Source organism: Camarhynchus parvulus, chromosome 3, assembly GCF_901933205.1.
Source record: "Camarhynchus parvulus chromosome 3, STF_HiC, whole genome shotgun sequence".
NCBI lineage: Eukaryota > Metazoa > Chordata > Aves > Passeriformes > Thraupidae > Camarhynchus > Camarhynchus parvulus.
The window spans coordinates 108,622,869-108,641,795 of NC_044573.1; the positions used below are offsets into that span (position 1 = coordinate 108,622,869).

The 18,927-nt window shown below is 43.9% G+C and overlaps 1 protein-coding gene across 12 annotated transcripts in view; it reads left to right on the forward strand.

Moving 5' to 3' along the window:
* Window positions 1-18,927, forward strand: part of TFAP2B (transcription factor AP-2 beta) — a 34,326-nt gene that overhangs the window by 13,820 nt on the left and 1,579 nt on the right. For 5 of the 12 annotated variants that reach the window (XM_030944637.1, XM_030944635.1, XM_030944641.1 and 2 more), the window contains 5 exons: window positions 5,630-5,704; window positions 5,970-6,189; window positions 8,698-8,816; window positions 11,432-11,573; window positions 13,559-13,818. In XM_030944637.1, the coding sequence (XP_030800497.1) occupies window positions 5,630-5,704; window positions 5,970-6,189; window positions 8,698-8,816; window positions 11,432-11,573; window positions 13,559-13,818 (816 nt within the window). Of the gene's footprint in view, window positions 1-5,629; window positions 5,705-5,969; window positions 6,190-8,697; window positions 8,817-11,431; window positions 11,574-13,558; window positions 18,705-18,927 lie in introns of those variants that run through there. The other 7 variants (XM_030944642.1, XM_030944633.1, XM_030944643.1 and 4 more) reach the window with 4 other exon arrangements.

Here is an 18,927-nt window from a genome sequence, read left to right on the forward strand (position 1 = left end):
AGAAACTTTCCAGCATAAAGGAATATTGTAGCATTCTTTCATTCCTTTTTTTATTTATTTTTGGGGTTTTTTGTCACAGCGAGTTTCCTGGGTGCAGAGGAAGAAAAATGGGTAATAAATAGCAGATCACGTTTTTGGCTGTCAATATTTAATCAGGACGAGGGAAGGAGCAGCACAGCATTCAGTATCAATTTCGCTTTGTTCCCTGCAGTTTGTAGCTGTGAGGGTGTACTTTGAAACAAGAACAAGTTGTTTAAACCCTGTGAGTCGTTCTTGCAGGCAGATGGCATGGATAGATAGACAGACACGCAGGTATTGACAGATTTTTGCGCAGAGGAGCACTCCTGTGGCTCATATTCTGTAGAAGAGGGTTGCAGGGGGTCTGCTCCACCCAGTCCTAGCTCAGTGCCTAAAATTCTTTCATTGCAAAGTAGTGAGAAAAGTATGATGGGGATTTGAAAGCTAAACTTAATTATATCACCCAGGCTGTGTCTGTTCCTTTATGGCCTCTGAGGCCTGCAGAGGGAATTATCTCTCTATGCAAAAGGTTTGCCAAAATATTAAGGAAATTATTATAGGGATTCATACACAGCTATTGATTTATCTCGCGTATCGATCCCACACAACAGCTTACATATACCCAGGCTCTTGTTATGTTTGCTACCCGAGCTTACTTGACATTTCTGAAGTAATTTAGTTAAGAGGAAATGAGTTGTTCCCAGTAGAGAGAGCAAACGAGTGGAGTGAAGGTAGCCAGCGTGATAAATGGCTCTTTCATTTGGAGATCTCCAGAGCTCGTTTAAGGCTAATTTTCTGTATTAGCCCCCTTTGAGCTATTAATGCAATAGGCAGGGACCGCGGCCCCTTGTCTCTTAGCTGCCCCATTAGAGCGAGCATTAAGCTACCAAGCCTGAACTCCACCGTGGTGGTGGTGGCGCTGAAATAATGAAAGGTGCTTTTTAAACTCCCCTAATCTAAACTGGCAGAGGGTGGTTAATACGATTTGAAGGGGGCTGGTCAATGAACAATCAATAAACTAATAATGAGAAGGATGCGGTACATTAACAGACTAAAAAAACCAACGAGACATTAAAAAATCATCTTTAACTCCCACTTCCATTAAGATTTGGATGGTGGAAGTGGGAGGGAGGGAACCAGACAAATCATCACGATGATAATAATCACCAAGAACATTAATATCAGATTCAACTCAGCTTTCAGATCTTACCGGCTGCACGTTTTGAGGCCTTTCTGTCGATTTTTGCTGAAATTTAGAGAAGGTTTGCCATGTGTCAGGAATAAAAGATCGGGTCCCCTTGTCAAACGTTCATCTGAAATTTCCTTGGCACTCTCTATGGTGAAAGAAGTTGTCTTCCTGCAAAACCTTACATGGCCTGAGTCCCAAGTTAATTTTTTGTGACTCTGGGGCATAGTCAGTGACCTTAAAATTATTCTGATGTATTTATTTACTTTCAGCTGTTTCTGACGATCGCCTGCACACTCACATCTGATTTAGCATGAAAGGCCATTTTAACTTGAAGACCTTAATTCATGGTCTTGCAAACACGCTCCGTTGTTCCTCCTATTTCCAGGAAACACATGAAAGAAGGTGTCTTAACCTTTTGTTTTCAGCTGTTAATAATCCAGCACGAGTTTCCTGCCCACCCCTCGGACCAGCTGATCAATGATTAACTGAGAACCACTCTGGCCTCAGTTTTCAGGTGATAGATGTGGGGCTCAGGAGATGCTGCTTCAATGCCGCTCGGTTTCGTGCTTATTCCCGGGTTACCCACTGAACCTGAGGATCCCCTTTAATTAAATGCAGAACAGTTTCGAGGGATTACATTCCACCTCGAAATTCAGCCCCAGCTTTCGATGGGGGAGAGGGACTGGAGGCGAGCAGGGGACGTGGGGGACAGAAGGAAATGTGAGATGAACGCGCCCTTTTTGTGTTTGTTCCTTAAAATTAGGATAAGATCCGGGACTCCTCAGTTTCAGCGTCTCAGGCGCTGCTCCCGGACGTTTTAGGTTTGGCTCCTGAGTCAGACCGAATCACCACTTACAGCAAAGTCCTCTTGTTAGCATGGACAAAGAACTTCTTACTCATTTAAAGCCCAGGCAGAGCAAAAATTTTGAAAGTAGTTTGATAGTTTATTAGTAATTAAGTTGCCTACGACGTTTTTAGTAAGAAACACGAGAAATATTTCTTCTGATTGATAATTTAACTGACTGTTCGACTACGATATTATTCAGCTGGGTTATTGCAATGATAGCCATAGTTTAAACACTTATTGAGCAGCTGTTTGCAGGACATAAGTCTATTATTTCTTTAGTTTTACTGTCGCCAAAACAGCTTTTTTTCACCCCATCTCCACTTGTGCGTTCACATTTGTGCGCATTTTCACGCGTTTGTGGCGAGCAGCCCAACAGAAAACCACCACCAAAAAAAAAAAAAAAAAAAAGAAAAAGCCTAAGACTTAATGTATGCACAGAAAATTGTAAACATGTAAAGAACTGAAAGCTTCACGCTGAGTTTCGCCATGCTCCATTTCCCCACCATTTCCTGCTGTCGTTCTAAAGCGATCTCACTCATCTAGAGATCCCGTTTGCAGGAACAGTATGCTTATAATTACTAACAAATCAAGCGGCTACTGTTGCTCTCCCGGTTTATTGATAAGCTGAAGAGAAATGGAAGGGGGAGAAATTACAAAGAGGCTGGAAGTAACCACAGGAGGAGAGAAAGAATAAAAAGAGGGAAGAAAAAGAGATGAAGGGATGGAAAAGGAGAGGGAGGAAAAAAGAGACAAAGGAGGTAAATAAGGAAAAATAAAAGAAAGGAGAAAGCAGAGATTTTGAAAGGGGGAATTGTGTATTTGTGAGTGCTCACACACACGCAGCAAGTAGAGTTTGGGAGTGAAAGAAAATCGAACAGTTTCTGCTGGGGATGACAAGAACTAAATGGGATAAAGTGAAAGCAGGAGCGGTGGGGACGCTGCGTGGATACTTGTGTGCTATTTTCTGTGTCATTTCAGCAGTTGTGGCAGTCCCTGACCAACTGGAGAAGTTGACATTGGCTAAAAATACACCCTGCATTCGGGTTTATTTACATAGGCGCAGGGATTTGACACATGCAGCCGCACGCACGGACGTGGAGATCTCCTCAGCCACAAAAGCTCCACGTTCTGTTATCTCTGCTGATGTCTGGGCTGTGCCTGAAAAGCTCCAGCCATGATAAACATATAGATATGATATAGATAGAGATAATTCATTCCATGGCAAACACTTTTTTTGAGGCAGCATTAGGTAATTTACAGAAGATATAGAGCCTAGATATAATAGATCTCTCTGAAGCTATGAAATTGCAATAGATATGCTTACACCGCCTGGCAAGCCTCTCAGATGGGTTCAGAGCTATCAGGCTCCAGCTGATGGGTTTGTTCATACCGTCCTTTTCAGGGAAACACTGCTAGGAAAAGAAGCTGAGGAGCTCTCAGCATAGCAGGGAAGGGAGCCAGCCTGCTTCCCAAAAGCAATTTGCAAGGGGGTAAAAAAACACACCGAGCACGTGAAAATCCATAATTCAAAGGTTAACTAATGTAATGAGTGTTCCAAAAGGCCAAAGCGAGCGGGCTGAGGTACATTTAAGCATTGCACGGGTCCTTCTCTCTTTAGTGAGTTTGGACTAAGATCAGATGTTCGTGGAATTGCTGCCTCTTGTTTAATTTCTCAGTTCACTGGACAGTGACCTGATAAACTGGTCACTAAATATAGCCACGGTAAAGGTGTACTCGAACCACAGAGCCCGTGTGTTTGTCCCAAGAAAAAAAAATGCCAGTCATGAAAATGTCTGGTGGCACTGCTTTAATCCAACTTTTTTTTCTTTTAATTTATAATTTTTTTTTCTACCTGATGCTTCACTCAGACAGATCATTGTGCATGAATAGGGATATATTTATGCATTTTGAGGGGAAAAATACAAATACAATTTTTTGGTCTGCAGGTACTGCCTCTGATATACAAACGAGTCTTTTCCTATAGAATCAATGGCAAAAAAATTCTAATAATATCAACAAAAGCAGGAGCGAGCCTCTAACTCTTTTATAACTATTTCTGAGCCATTCTCAAACTATTTGAAACCACCTTTATGAGCTGCATAAAGTGCCTAACTAAAAATAATAGAGAAATAGGAATCCATTTCACTTTCCTATTCCCTGAAGTCAAGCCACTCAAAATAATTTGTTTATACGGGAGACAAGGCATTCGAAGCAATATGTATATCTAAAATCGACATGCCTTTTGGTTTTTAGCTGTTATAGGGCTTTTATTGTGGGGGTCTGGTCTGGCAGTAGGAAATGATCTGCAATAAAAACAGTGAAACACGGTTGTGTCTATTCCATGCACTGAGGTTATAAAATTGGCAATTGCCCAGTAGTTAGCACTTGGTAATATATTAGGATACCCGATCTTATTGTTTAGCAGCTCCAGACGACTTAAATATCCGCTCAACCCTAACGGTTTGATTCTCCAGATATGTTGCAAATAAACAGGGCTTTTATGATTTAACTGACATGTATTATAACTACCTAAATAGCTGGCATATGTGCATAATAGAACCTTATTATTTGCCGAATTGGTTTTGCAATTGATTGAGTGGAAAGGGGAGATTGTGGAGCAGTATCTGCTTGAAGAGGGTGTGTAATCAATTAGTCTTCTCCTCTGAAACATGCCCGCTGGACTGCCAGGGCTCTCCCACCAGCGAAAGCCCCCATTTCAGCCTATATTTTCTATAAGGAAACTCGTGTTACCGCGGATCCGAGAGGAAGCTGCAGTAGCAGCTGTCAGCTCTTATTAACTCCTGCATAAAACATACCTTAAGTATGGTTTGTTATCAATTACTTGCAGAAATGAAACAACTGGGAAAATGCAGCGAGGCTCCCTATAAATTAAAGTGATTGGGTGATTGATTAGAGCACCTGCTGTAAATCATAACAGTTACACACAATTATGAGCGAGTTATTTAAGTTCATTTGTAAACAAAATTCATGTCACGGGGGAATTGCTCTCAGTTTTAGTTCAACCAATTTTTTTTGTTTATTTCTGCGTGTGTCTGGTTGCTATTATAGGAGTTTGTTAGTTATAATCCCTTGGTTACTCTTAAAATAACCTCACTGGTTTCTCAGAAAAAAGAAAATCTTATTTTTATCTTAGAGAGAACAACATGGTTTTATTTTGTTTAGTTTCACTTTATCATTCTCCTTTTACTTTTCCCTATAACTACCTTTAAATACATGTTGCAGTAACTAAATCAGTTTTATTTAGGGGCAGGAGAGTTCCTTCTAATTCACGGACAGCACAATATGATCAGAGTGGAGAGCACCATGGTTAGACCAGATATTTTTTTCCTGGTGTTCATTTTTCTGAAGGAAAAGACTCATTTTATTTCATAAACCAGACTTAATAAGAACACAAAGCAATAACAGAGCTGTCTTCTCATTGCTGTATCCTCCAGCCCTGATACTTATTTAAGACAGCAACTCCCTTTGTGTAGTGAGTTTATTCCTGGCTCAGCTTAGCAGTAATGGAAACATTAGCCAAAAAAAGTAAATTTTCCTCTTTTTTTCCCCTCCAGAAAGGCGCTGTCCGTTGTACAAAAGGCATCGGGGGGCTCTGGGTGAGACACAGGCTCAAACCCGAAAGTTGCCAGGTGCTTGCCAATATGTATTTTATTTCCCAATGATCAAACCCTGCATAGAGGCTGTACTGTACCACCCTTCTCTCCATCCATCATTCATGGAGCACTTTCCTAGAGGTTGGGGGAGCAGCACCCTTTAGGTTGCTGGAGGTAGCCAGAGATTCAAAACTCCCTTTCATTTTGCTGTTCTGTGCATGTCAGAGAGACTGTGGTTACCCTGTGCTCCTTCGTGGCCTGATGGTTTCTCTCTCCCCTCCCTCCCCTTTTCTTTCTCCAGTTCCGGTTCCTCCAAAATCTGTTACTTCTTTGATGATGAATAAAGATGGCTTCCTGGGTGGAATTTCAGTCAATACCGGAGAGGTGTTTTGCTCTGTACCTGGCCGCTTGTCTTTGCTTAGCTCAACTTCAAAGTACAAAGTAACTGTGGGAGAAGTTCAGAGACGCCTTTCCCCTCCAGAGTGTCTGAACGCATCCCTCCTAGGAGGAGTACTTAGAAGGTAAGAGGCTGGGGCAAACGTGTGAATGCGTCTGGGCCTCCATGCATGCGCCAGAAACCCCTGGTCAACAGTACAGATGATTTCAGATGTGCATCGATCCTACTGTCAGAGCCTGTGTGTGTAATGCTGGTGATAAGGCAAAAATATGCTGTGTTCAAACATCGGGATGAATATATGGAGAGTAGAGAAAGATTTGGCCTTGTTTAGCCACAAATGAAAGAACTGAGACAGAAAGATTTTCTCCTTGTCCATGCACACACTTTCTATCTTTTCTCCTCCTCATACTTCTCTCTTAGAAAGTGGGCAAAATAAAATGCCCTGATGAGCTTGTTTCAGGCTGAACTGCAAGTATTTCAGGAGCTGATGTATTTCTAGGGATTTCCTAGATAAACCCACGAGGTTTGCTCTGTATGGCAGTAACGATCAGGCAATTATGTCAATTATGACACGCGGTGTCACACAAGAAATTGGCAGGGATCTGATAGGCAAACTGTAAGGTAGGCAAGAACTTGATTAAAGAAAAGCCACCAACAGGTAGCTCTGAAAGTCAGAAACTTTGTGCTTCACACAGAGAAAGTTGCTGCAGCTCACAGCTGGTCTCTGCTTAATATTTGTGCAAATCACCCACTAATGTCCTGGTGGATTTTGATGGAGACCTCAAAATAGTTGGCAGTGCTGGTACTGAAGAAAGTGAGGAGCAAGGAATAACCCTGAGGTTCTGTTGCCACTCCATCATAACGAGTGGGAGATTGAGCTTTTATGTAGAAGCAGCAAGAATTTAAGCTCTGAGGCCATTAGCTGGAAAGGCTAGCAGGGAGAAAGCGCTTTTTCTTCTTGGCAGTGCCTGAGGGACTGTGAATTGTCAGCTCGGCTTGTCTGTAAGAAAGGTGAGCTCAGGCTCTGTCTCCAGTCACAACAGGGGAGAAGCCACGAGGTTACAATATGAGGTACCAGTTCACACACTCAGGCTGAGGGGGTACAAGATTTCATTTTCTGTATATGAGATAGACACCAGACTGGAATAAAAATCGTAACTTTTAAACAGGGACAGATGCATGCAAACTGACAATGAATAAACTTCAGATCCTGTTTAAAAGTTGCTAATCTTAGAGGAGGAAATATCTTGAAAACTTCGATAGCAGCAGCGGGGACACGTTGACTCTAAGGTGCTTTAAAATAAAGTCGATATTTGGGGTTCACCCCTTGCCCCCGCAAAAAAATCTGTAATGACGTCAAGGGCTCTGGATCTTCATCTGGAGATGAGGGAGAAAGTTCTGTCACATGTGGCCAGTCACCCAAATATCCACGTGAGAATTGGGGTCTCCTAAAATAGCTGCTGTTCCATGTGAATGTCTGTAATCATTGTTCAGCTGCCAGGCAGAGCAGCAGAGATTTTTACTTACAGATGCAAACCTGCCTGCTCCTTCTGTACAGCTACAAATGGAGCAGGGAGAACATCTGAGTGATGCTCTGTAGAAAATATAATTACCAAGGCAAAGAAGCATTATTATTGGACTTCAGCAGATTTCTGGACGTGGCCCAAGCCATAATTATTGGCTGCTGCTGACTTCAGTTCCTATCTTGAATCTAAATTTTAAACAAGATTTTGGTTCAGAGCAGATGAGACGTAGAAAGCTGCTCTCTTGCAATTCTGCCATCCAGCCGCTATTTACTTCGATATAAAATAGTGGGAAGCCAGTCTGGCTTCTCTGTTTCCTTTCTCTAAGTGCAACTTCTAAATCTTAAACAAATTTTAAGTAAGAATTAGGAGAGAGTTGGGATAGACTTTGTTCTTAGGTGCCAAAACTCTCCCTAACTTCGCAGGTGGTAAGATTTCATCCCTGGGGGTTTACATATGTATGGGCGTTCGAACAATAGCTCTGAATTTCTCACTCACCCTTTTATTGCCCTTATCAGTAACCTCCGACAGCTATTCCAATCTTCCCCCAGGCAATCCATTCCCTCTTTGTAACGCACCCTGCCTCAGGTGAGCTCTTCCTCTCAGCATCGCCTCCTCGCAGAAGAACACACAGGCGGGAAACAGTTTAATTATAAATATTTCCCTCCTTTCCAATTATCCACAGGCGCACACACACTCCCTTCAAACTTTTCAGATTTTTTTTAATCCTCTTGTCTTATTCTGACTCTTTCCTGGAATAACAGGGGGTTTAATCCTCCTCTACCTTCCTGCCCATCCCTTTACTACATCCTAATCCAAGCTGGCATCATACCCACTTGCTCTCTACATCAGAACCTTTCCATTAATTATTGCTGCTTGGCGTTCTTTGATTTCCCTGGATAAAATCGGGAGAAAAGTTGGGTTCATCCCCACTTCTACCCCTTGGGTGAAATTATGAAAATCCCAGCAAACCCGAGCAGAAATCAACATCCCCAGAGTCCTTAACGTGGAGTGAGAACCCTCCCGGGCTTCGCTGACTGCACAGACTAAACGTTTCTTCCAGGAAAACTGCGGGGTTAATCACGATGTTAATTTCTTTGCAATTCTAGAGCCAAATCGAAAAACGGGGGGAGATCTTTGCGAGAAAGGCTAGAAAAAATCGGTTTGAATTTACCAGCCGGCAGGCGTAAGGCCGCAAATGTCACTTTACTCACCTCCCTGGTGGAAGGTAAGCCGAGGGTCGCAGCTCCCTTCACACCCCTGCTCTGAGCTCCAGTCTGACATTCACAAAAAAAAGAACCCAAACAAAACAAACCCCAAAACCAAACAAACCATAAAACAAAAACAAACAAGCAAACAAAAAACCTCCCAAAAATCAATAAAACCACCAACTTTTGGGATCAGGTGGGAAAACCTTGCAGAGACGAAAATCAGGGTGGGTTAGGAAGAACACCGTCACGGTTAAGGATCCCATTCCCAAAAATGAAGTTACTGGCTGGAGGATCACTGATTCCTCTCGATGAGTGTGAGGGAGTGTGTCCGTGTGTGTACGTGTGGATACGTGCGTGTACATTTGTGTGCGTGTGTAACTCTGCAGGGCAGTCCCACTCCTCATCCCATTAATTTCCATTCTGTGATCTCCGACTCCAGATCTCCATCCTCCTGATAATTCGCTCTTCCTGAGCTGATTTATGGCCACTACAAGATGCTCAGTGAGGAAAAATAATGCAAAATTACTTTTCTTCTTCTTTTTTTTGGTAAGAAAGCAGAGCAATTTAAGAGTAGCAGAGCTCGATTTCCCTTAAGGTGGCTGGAACTGAACAAAGACACCAGCTACTCCTGAGGAAGGAGAGAGGGAAGGGCAGAATGAAGTTTCAACTCAACTAATGTCATTTTGGTGGCCAGCGTGTTTCTTTGATTTGTTGTTACTGTATCAACAAGGAAAACTTGGAGCCACTAATAAGTTTAGGGTTATGTACGTGTTTATGCTAAGAGAAGTTGGACTTCCTCCAAAAAATCCTAACAGGAATAGTATGGATGCAATTATGAATTATATGTATCTGCATTACACACATACACACACCGAGAGGCGTATAAATAATCCACTTATCTCTTCTGCGTATAAAGCGAGCACAAATATTTGTGCTAGATATTAACTTTTCCACTCTTTTGATTGAGTTATGTGAGCGACAAGACCTTGCTGCTTGCAGAGCTGGAGGAAGGCTCGCAAAAAGAGAGGTGGGAACTACTCCTCCACCGAGAGTGCCAGGCTCAGGGTGGGTTACAGCTATAGAAGGTGTGAAGCATTTCGGGTGCCCCTGAGCGCCCTGTTAGTGCAGCTTCGCCCTCACGGTGTGTGTGGAACACCGTGCCCTCTGCTCGCAGCAGCACCAGCCCCTTCCCGAAGCTGGTGTGAGGTTCAAAAGCCTGGCGGGGTTTTGTGCAGTGATGCTAAAATCTGTGTCAAGTGTGCGGCAAGGTGTACATTCCCCTCCCCTCCCCTGATTCCCTTACAAATCAACAGTTTGCCTCCAGAGAGTTCCCTCCTTTTGGAAGAAGCTGCACCTGATGGAGTTTTATCTCCTTTCCTCCTGCCTGCCAGCAGCCTGGTTTAGCAGAGCTGCTCCTGCATGGCCAGGAACAGGAACGCTCCTGTCGCTCCCGGCCCGCGGTGCCCGAAGGTTGCCCGGGAGGACCGTGCCCCGCTCGGGAACCCCCCCTCCAGGCTCTGCCGGTGCCCTGGCCTTCATTAACCGGTTTGATGATTAGCGAGAGCCATTGGAGAGCAGGAGATGACGTTGGAAAGCAGCTCCTGATGGTTAAAAATAACCCAGTCCTGGAGTTATTAGACATACCTGCTTGCTGGAAATCTTCCCCCTCGTCCCTCGGGCGATGCTTTAAAGGGTTTAACGCTTTATTCTAGAGGGGCTGAGCTATAATCTGGTGGAATCCCTCTAGAGTCTGAGGGGTTTTTTTTCCCCCTCCTCTTTTCCTCCATTCTGCAGCTACTGTCTTCTTCTTGTGGCATGAAGTACATCAGTAGGAGTTGGATGACACAAACCTCTGTAGGCAAGAAACCTGAAACCAGGCAGGCAGGGAAAGTGAACGCTAATTAGAATTAGAGTTAGCATAATAATTATTTTGTTCACAGAAAAAGTTGCCATTAGCTGTTATCTTTCTACCCGGCAGACAAGAGTTCTTGTTGCGTGGTGGTCAGTTAAAAATGCAGATTTTTAAATTGCCATCGGGCTAAATGCAGTTATCTCCATAATTTTACAGATGTGGCGATAACTGTGATAATGATGCAAGTGCCCTGTGAGTGAATAAATTGTGTCTATAACGTCCCACAAAGAATTAACATTAATATTAATAATACATCCACATCTGTAAAAATTTGGACAATGATCTGAGGTATTGAAAGAGGAATGTTTCTCTGGTCTTTAGAGAAGTTTGGGTCTTTAGTTTTTCAGGTTTTGACCAGTTCCCTCTTGCATTTTTCTTTGTTCAGGGAAAGTTTTGTGTGTGTATGTGGTGGGTGTGTGTGTGAGCTCTTCCCTCCGTTCTGATGGGTACAGACCCGCACCAGTGCAAAGACAAATCCCATCAGCTCAAAATCTGTCCCATCGACTTCCGTCCCCAAAGTAGGGCTGGTGGGGGGAAAACACACCACTGGAGCCTGTCCCTGAGGTGGAAGGGGTGATGAGAAGTTTCCAAACACGGCTCAGAGGAGCTGGTGTCCCCAGGGGAGCCGCGGGCTCCTCCCGGTGTCCCGGCGGGTCGGAGCCAGCCCAGCCCGGGGCCGGCGGTGCCCGGAGATGTTAATTCCCGTCTCGTTCCCTCCAGGTGAGGCCGTTCATTTAGCTCGGGATTTTGGGTACATCTGTGAAACGGAGTTCCCAGCCAAAGCTGTTTCTGAGTACCTGAACAGACAGCACACGGACCCCAGCGACCTCCACTCCAGGAAAAACATGCTGCTTGCTACAAAGTGAGTGCCAAGTTAACTCTTGTCCTTCTGCCCTTCACGGGGAAAATCCTCCCTGTCCTCAAACCCTTCCTCTGAGCCCCTTTGGAAAGCAGACGGAATTTCCAGGCTCTAAATTCCAACAGCCCCGCGGGGAGGAAGGATGCTCAAATCACCCAAAGGACCTCTGCACCCCTCTGCAGTGGGGATCCTGGCAACAGACCCTGCCCCTATAGAGATTATAGAGGTTGCTCCCCCAGCTGTTGTACATCACTTCCAAGGCATCCCCAGTTAAAGAATTTTTATGTAAAGTGGACCAAAAATTTATAATTTGCTTTCACAGTGTGTTTCTCTGTCCCTGCTGCTGCTCACACACACCTGTCTGTCTGTTACCAAATTGCAATGCCTTTCCCATACAATACAATTAAAAAAAAAAAGGAAATAAAGAAGAAAAAAGGAAAAGAGAGGCCCACCAAAATTCACTGCTAATGATTCTCGATTTGCCCCCTCCCAACCCATTTCTGTCCCTTGGGACTTCCTCGGTGAGTGTGCTGTATGTGATGATTTACACCAGGCTGTGCCTCCCAGGCTGCTTCATGGTTTGCTCGGGTACTCGGCAGTGGGTGCTGAGTGTTCACACATCTTTGTCTGTCAGGAATGAAAAGGGGGCAAAAAAAAAAAAAAAAAAAAAGGAAAATCCCAGCCCAAACAGCTCTCATTTATTTCATGCTCTGGGACGTGGCTTGCCTCCGATGACAGTGTAATTTAAAGAAATATATGGAGGGTTGAAAAATCATTTGCTCAAATTTGTCCAGATGTTTCTTAGACGTGATTGGAATTTGATTGCCCTTTTCCACAGGGTCAGAAGATATTAATGTCCCAGAACTTTAATTGCTCGCAGACCCTGCTTTGCTCTTTGAAGATGTAAAATGTTGGACTCATTACTGTTTGTTCTCCAAATTCAAAGTTTCCTCTCTTGCACTTTCTTAATGGATAATACACATAGAAGTAGACCTTTATCTTTCCTCACCCTCTGAAACCTTTAACCCACTGGGAATTTCAGAGAATTTCAGAGGATGAGAGCTGAATGTCTTTTTTAAGGTTTTTTTTTTTCTTTCTTTTAATTCTGGTCTTTTTTATCTCCAGTCCCTGGGTAGGCACCTGTCTTTAAAAAAACCTGATTCCTTTGGGCATCCTTAAAAAAACTATTCCTGTGGGAACCCCACCAGCCTCCAGGGTTTCTGCATTGCCCAGGCACCTGTTGACTTGAAGGTCTTTTGGACCAGAATGATTTAAAATAAAATGTTTATGTGTGAATTCATTAGAAAAATCGAATCAGATTTTTCAAAGGTGCAGACAAACAACCAAGAGCCAGATGTCAACTCTGATGTGGTAATTGGGGCGTCATGCCCCCAGAATAAAATAGGAAGTGCTTGTTTGGCTTCTCAGGCCATGAATAAGCCAACATGGAGTCCCAAAACCCTGATTTTTCTCAGTAAGGTGGCCCAGCCTGAGCAGTCTCAGAGGCTCTGTTTTAGCCCTTCCCTGCACCAGGCCCCTGTGGCACCCAATGGCTCTCAGTGCATGGCTGTGCTTTCCTTCAGGAAGAGTATTCCTGGGAGCTGCCTTGAGCCAGGGTCAGGCCTCCAAGAGAATGGGTACTTGGCAGATCCAGGGCACATTTCCCTTTCAGCCTGGTTGTTTCTGAAGCCACCAGGCAGGGCTGGGTTTTCACAGTGCTTCAGAACCATCATTTTAATCAGAACAATCGTTTTAATCTCCAGAAATGGTGTTATCCCCTGGAGAGCATCATTCTGAGCAGGGAGCTGCTGGCTCACCCTGGCTGGTCCCCAAGAACCTCTGGGGGAAAGGATGGTGGCAAAAAGGTCCCATCCCATGCCTTGGGATCAATTTTAGCCTGAACCTACCCCCTTTGGTTGTCACAGAGAATTGTTGGATGAGCCTAACAACAGCTTTTCTCTCTCTTTGCCCTTGTCTCTTCCCTGCAGGCAACTTTGTAAAGAATTTACAGATCTCTTGGCCCAGGACAGAACGCCCATTGGGAACAGCCGGCCCACCCCCATTTTGGAACCGGGCATTCAGAGCTGCTTGACTCACTTCAGCCTCATCACCCACGGCTTTGGGGCCCCCGCTATCTGCGCTGCCCTCACGGCCCTCCAAAACTACCTGACTGAAGCTCTCAAAGGCATGGACAAGATGTTCTTGAACAACAACACTGCTAACAGGCACACATCTGGCGAAGGACCAGGTAGTAAAACTGGAGACAAGGAAGAGAAACACAGAAAATGAGAGAGAGAGAGAGAGAGAGAAAGAGAGAGAGAGAGAGAGGAAAAAATTAGAATGAAAGGAAAAGAGAAAAAAAATTAAATAAATAAAAGGAGAAGAGAGAGAGATAATCTTTTAAAACAAAACCGTCTTAATTTTAGCTTTAAAAATACTGGATTGGGCTGTGGAAGAATTCTATTAGGTAGGACAAAATAATAATAATAATAAAATAAAAATAATAATAATAAAAGAAAGACAATAATTTAAGATCAGAGGAGCACAATGGCGCAAGACCAGTGGTTCAGAGTCTCTTGCCAGGAACATGTGAAGACAACCACCAGGATTTTTTCCCCACTTCTGTTCTTTCACATTTTTTAAATAATGATTGGGGGGGAGGGGAATATAATAATAATTAATAATAATAATAAAAGAAAGAAATGAATAACTTATTGGAAGAAATCGGAGAAACATTTTTGGTGTCAGTGCTTTGATTTCTTGAGCTGCATGGTCTGTCTTGCTATCATTTTTCTTTTTTATTTTATTCTTTTTTTTGTTTTGAACAACGTCCTGTTCTCCACCTAGACTAAAACAATCTTCCAGAGTGTCCCTTTCTGAGCAACCCCATGGCCTCATTCCCCTCAGCTCTTCCCACCTCATCTCACCACCCTGGTTCTGTCTAGACTAGGAAAGGAGGGGAGCTTCCAGACCCCTCACCAAGCCATCAACACCAGCTGCCTTCACAGCAGCATGAACTTAACTTTAGGTGCCACCAGAAGGGACGTTCGGGGTCGCCGTGGCTCCGTTGAATCTGCCAGCTCTGTTTTTTAAGGACTGTTTTGGGTTTTTTTTTCCTGGTCTAGACAGACTCTCTGTTTAGATTGGCAGCGTTTACAGGTGTGTTTGGGTGCGTGCGTGCCTCTGTGTGTGCATCTGTGGATGTGCACACCCGGCTCCCTGGGGGGGAGCAGGGATCCCGTGTATGTTTGTGGATATATATGTATATATGTGGATATATACATATATATATATATATAGTAAATATGTGTGCATAGCCACGCATATTAGTGCATGCAAACATACCTTTGTAATTTAGTAATTCTGTCTTTGATGGTAAAATGCCTGGTCTATAATGGGTTGCAAAAATTTGGAAGTAAGGTCTGGTACAATGTCAGCACTATCTGATTTCTTAGTTTTCTGAGATCTCCTCTTTTTCTCTAGGGAGTTTTATATTCCAAACTATGCCAATGTTTCAGTCTTTAATTTCCTTGACTAGTGTGTGTGAGAGAGCTCTTCCCCCATTTTTAAAGAACTGTTAACAGCAACAAAAAATGAGTGATATGAGTATGTAATTCTTTCTCAGGAGTATGCACTATTTTATTTTCTTCTGTTTCCTAAAGCTTTGCCCGCTTGGCTTATGAGCTTCTTCAAAGAGGACTAGAGATCCCTACACAATATATCAGGTACAGAGAAAAAAAATCCACAATTCTGATATTCTGATACCTTTTTATTTTTTGCTTTTTTTGCTTTTTTCAAATCAAAGCCAGTTGTTACTGAATTCTGTAGGTGCACTTCTTTAAAGAAGCTCAAAGGGAATAATTTGAACAAGATAAAAATATAAGTTGAAATCAAGGTGTACTGTTGCAAAGAGAATAAGAGCTGTGTTGAATGTTACGGCACTTGCTTGGCACTAGGGTTTTGTACCCAGGGAGGAAAGAGTTGCCATGTGAGCTGGCTCCTCGTGATGGGAGTGGGGAGGGTTTGCCAGGGAATATCCTGATTTCTCTGCTCAGTCTGAGGAAATCTGTTTCTCTTAGAAAGCTTTAAAAAAAAAAAATGTCTTGTGACTCTTGCTTTGGAACAAGTCAGTGTGGTGAGGGGGGCAAAAACTTCTTAACACCAATGTTTTCCTTGGTGGTTTGGTGTCTGACAGGATGTCTTATGCATATGATTTGGGGTGGTGGGGGTGAAGGGGAAGTCTTATTTCTTTCCTCTCTCTTTTTTTCTTTTTTCAACATACATTTCTCTGCCTTCTCTGGTAAAAATAATGCTGAAGTGTAAGGATATGAATTTCTGTTTGGATTCTGCCATGTTGGGTAATTGCATGTGTTTCTCAGTGGGGTAGGGCTCGTGCACTAACACATCTTTTTACTTATGTCAGAACTGGGTGTGGGTAAATCTCCTGGAGTCTCTGGCAAAATTCCAGTGGGGTCAGGCCTCCCCCTAGGATCCCTGTGAAAGCTGCAGAACTCTGTCTCACCATCCCAAGCAGGCACACCTGAACTCAAAACAGAGAGAGAGAGAGAAACCTTAGCCTTCCTTTCATTTTGAGATACCTTCCAAAGTGGATAGTGAGGGAGAAATAATTCTGCAATGTTCTCAGCATCCCTTGATGAAATGTTCTCAAAAAAAAAGAGCAGATCCTCTTGTCCCCTTTAGTGCCCTTGGCTCTCTGAGACATGGTTACAGCTGAGGGCCTGCTCTGCTTTTCAGATCTTCTTGCAGCCAGGTCTCAGCTCTTGTTCTCTGCTTGTGATTTGGGCACACGTGGTGATAGAAATCCAGGGATCATCCAGCCCTTCGTGAGCTGCTTCTTGCTCAGGTACCTTTGGTTCTTCTGGGGCACTGGGGGCTCTCCAGTGAGAAAATGGGGGAACTGAGGCAGGCAGCCTTCTCCATGCATTGTTGGGATGAGTTGGAGGCAGTCTTAGACCCTGGCATGTCCCTGCCAGTGAGTTTGGTTGTGGCAGGGATTGTCACATCCCTGTGGATGTCACAGGGGAGGTGTGGTGGTCAAACCATGGGTCTCCCCACCAGCAGGCTGGGAACCTTCAGATTGAAAAACAACATCCAGGCAACCTCCAGTCATCCTTGCCCCTTGCCAACCACCCCAAAGTTCATCAGGTTTCTAGGGAAGGACAATCCAGGCTCCAATGTGGGGCACGGCCCAGCAGTGATGCAGAGAAAGGGAAAGAAGGGATCTGGGGAGGAACAAATGGCCCCACCTGGAAGCACAGTTCCCTTCTCTGCCTGATGGGAATCTCCTGTTTATTGGAGCAGAGCTCCAGGTGTTGGATCTTGCCTTCCTCCTGCAAACAGGATTTGTGAGGAGCCTGTGGGTTCAGCTCTTAAGCATCGCCCAGCCCAGTGGGGCTTTGGGGTGTGGGGAGATCCCAAATTAGCTCTCAGTCTTCCACATCCCCAGCTGCACGTGCAGGGCCATGGGAACCTGCCCCCTGCTGCCCAGAGCTTCTAGCTGAAGGCTTTGGGGCCATGCTGGGAATAGCCTTTCCTTGTCTTTGGGCAAATGTAGGGAATTCTCCTTTTAACTGCAGAGGACAGCGTCCCACCACCACTGTGGGTTAATGGGGAGAGGGAGCCCTTGGAATTTCCTGGGGAAAGACTTACATGTGCAAGGGCCTGATCCTGCTGCTGCCGAAATCTTCCCAAGACACAGATTTGGTCACCTGGACCATGACCTAAACCTTGAGCAGGTTGAGGGAAGAGTTTCAGTCTGTCCCTTGTGCCTTCTACTTGGAGGAGACAAACTGCAGTGCTCAGGCAAAATAAATCCAAATTCCCACTGATTGCAGCGGGATGCCCTCCCCCCACTTTCTCCCCAAAGTGTGGGGACAAAATTCACAAGGTTTATGACTTAATGCAATCAGGCAGGGAACAGGAGAGGAGCACATCCCTCTGTCCTTCCCCCCAGCCTCGTGCTGCTCCCAGAGGGAATTGTGCATTGCTTGGTGGCTCCTATCAGTGCTGAGTACAGAGGTTCCCCCCAAATTAAACTCAGCCTCCCTCTGGAAGGTATTTTCCTGCTCCCCTCCACTTTCCCAGCCTGACTACTTCTGTTGGCGGGGCACCTCAGACGTTTATCTGATAATTGAGTTATTAAAAGATTTGGTTTCCTCGGGATCATGAATCAATAAACAGGAGGATTAACAAGGCAGCTTTGCTTTGTAACTCAAGGGAAAAGTTTGAGGAGAGACCATGAAAAGTTTGTTTTCAAACCAAACAGGTGGGTTGCTGTAAATTTTATTTCATTCTTAGTCTCACTTCTTTTTTTTTTTTTTTTTAATACCAATTCTTTATTTGTCTTTGGAAATATTTTTACTTTGGTACGCTCCCTGACTTTTTTTTTTCCTGGTTGTTATTCACACAAGATGTGATGGAAACTAGAAGCCAATTTCATGGGAATCCTTTTACAACCCGATGGTTTCTTTAAAATCGGGTTGTGTCTTGTCCCACCTAATAGAAATTCTCTGTGAGAAGCTGTTTAAAGTCCCTTTGCACCCTAGACCAATCTCTTCCCAAATCCCCAAATTTGCATTTGGGGCTGGGAGGGAGCGGGGGAAGGATGGTTTTAAGACCTTTAGCTGTGCCCTAAGGGCTTATTCCCTTCTCCTGCTCCTCTCTTTCTGACCGGTTTATCACACAGACCTGTCCGGCTCTGTTTTAATACAATTCTTGGAGAATTTGGTGCTTGTTTCAGCTGCCGTAAGCATTTACCAGATCGACCCAGACAACCTCCCCCTCCCCTCCGGCTTCCCTGTGTGAGAGAGACCATAGACTTTTTACAAATAGTATATTTTCTTATACAAAGGGGAAAAAAAAGTAAAAGAAAACATCCCCAAACACACTGGCAAACGCCTGAACATTTTGAGAGAGACGAAACACTGTGTGCCAGCAAGAAATAAAGGCAAAAAAAAAAAAACAAACAAACCCCAAAAAAACACAAAGCTATGAAAAAACGGATGAGAAACTGGAAAGATGAAAGACAAAAATAATAAAAAATTCTCCTTTTATGCCCCAAACGATCCCTTTCACCTCCTCTTCTTGAAAAATCTGACCATGCAGTGAGAAATATCAGTTTATCGACTCTTCCTGAGAAGAAATGCAGAGAGGCATTCAGTATTGAGTTTGTATATATTTATTTATGCTTAATTTAACGGGAATGTGTAAATATGGCGAGCAAGTAGTTTTTGGGTTATTTATCTGTGACTCTATACCTCTGTGAATGGGTGGGGGAATTTAAAAATGAAAAATATAAAAAAAAAAACCAAACAAAAAAGAAAGAAAAAATAAAACC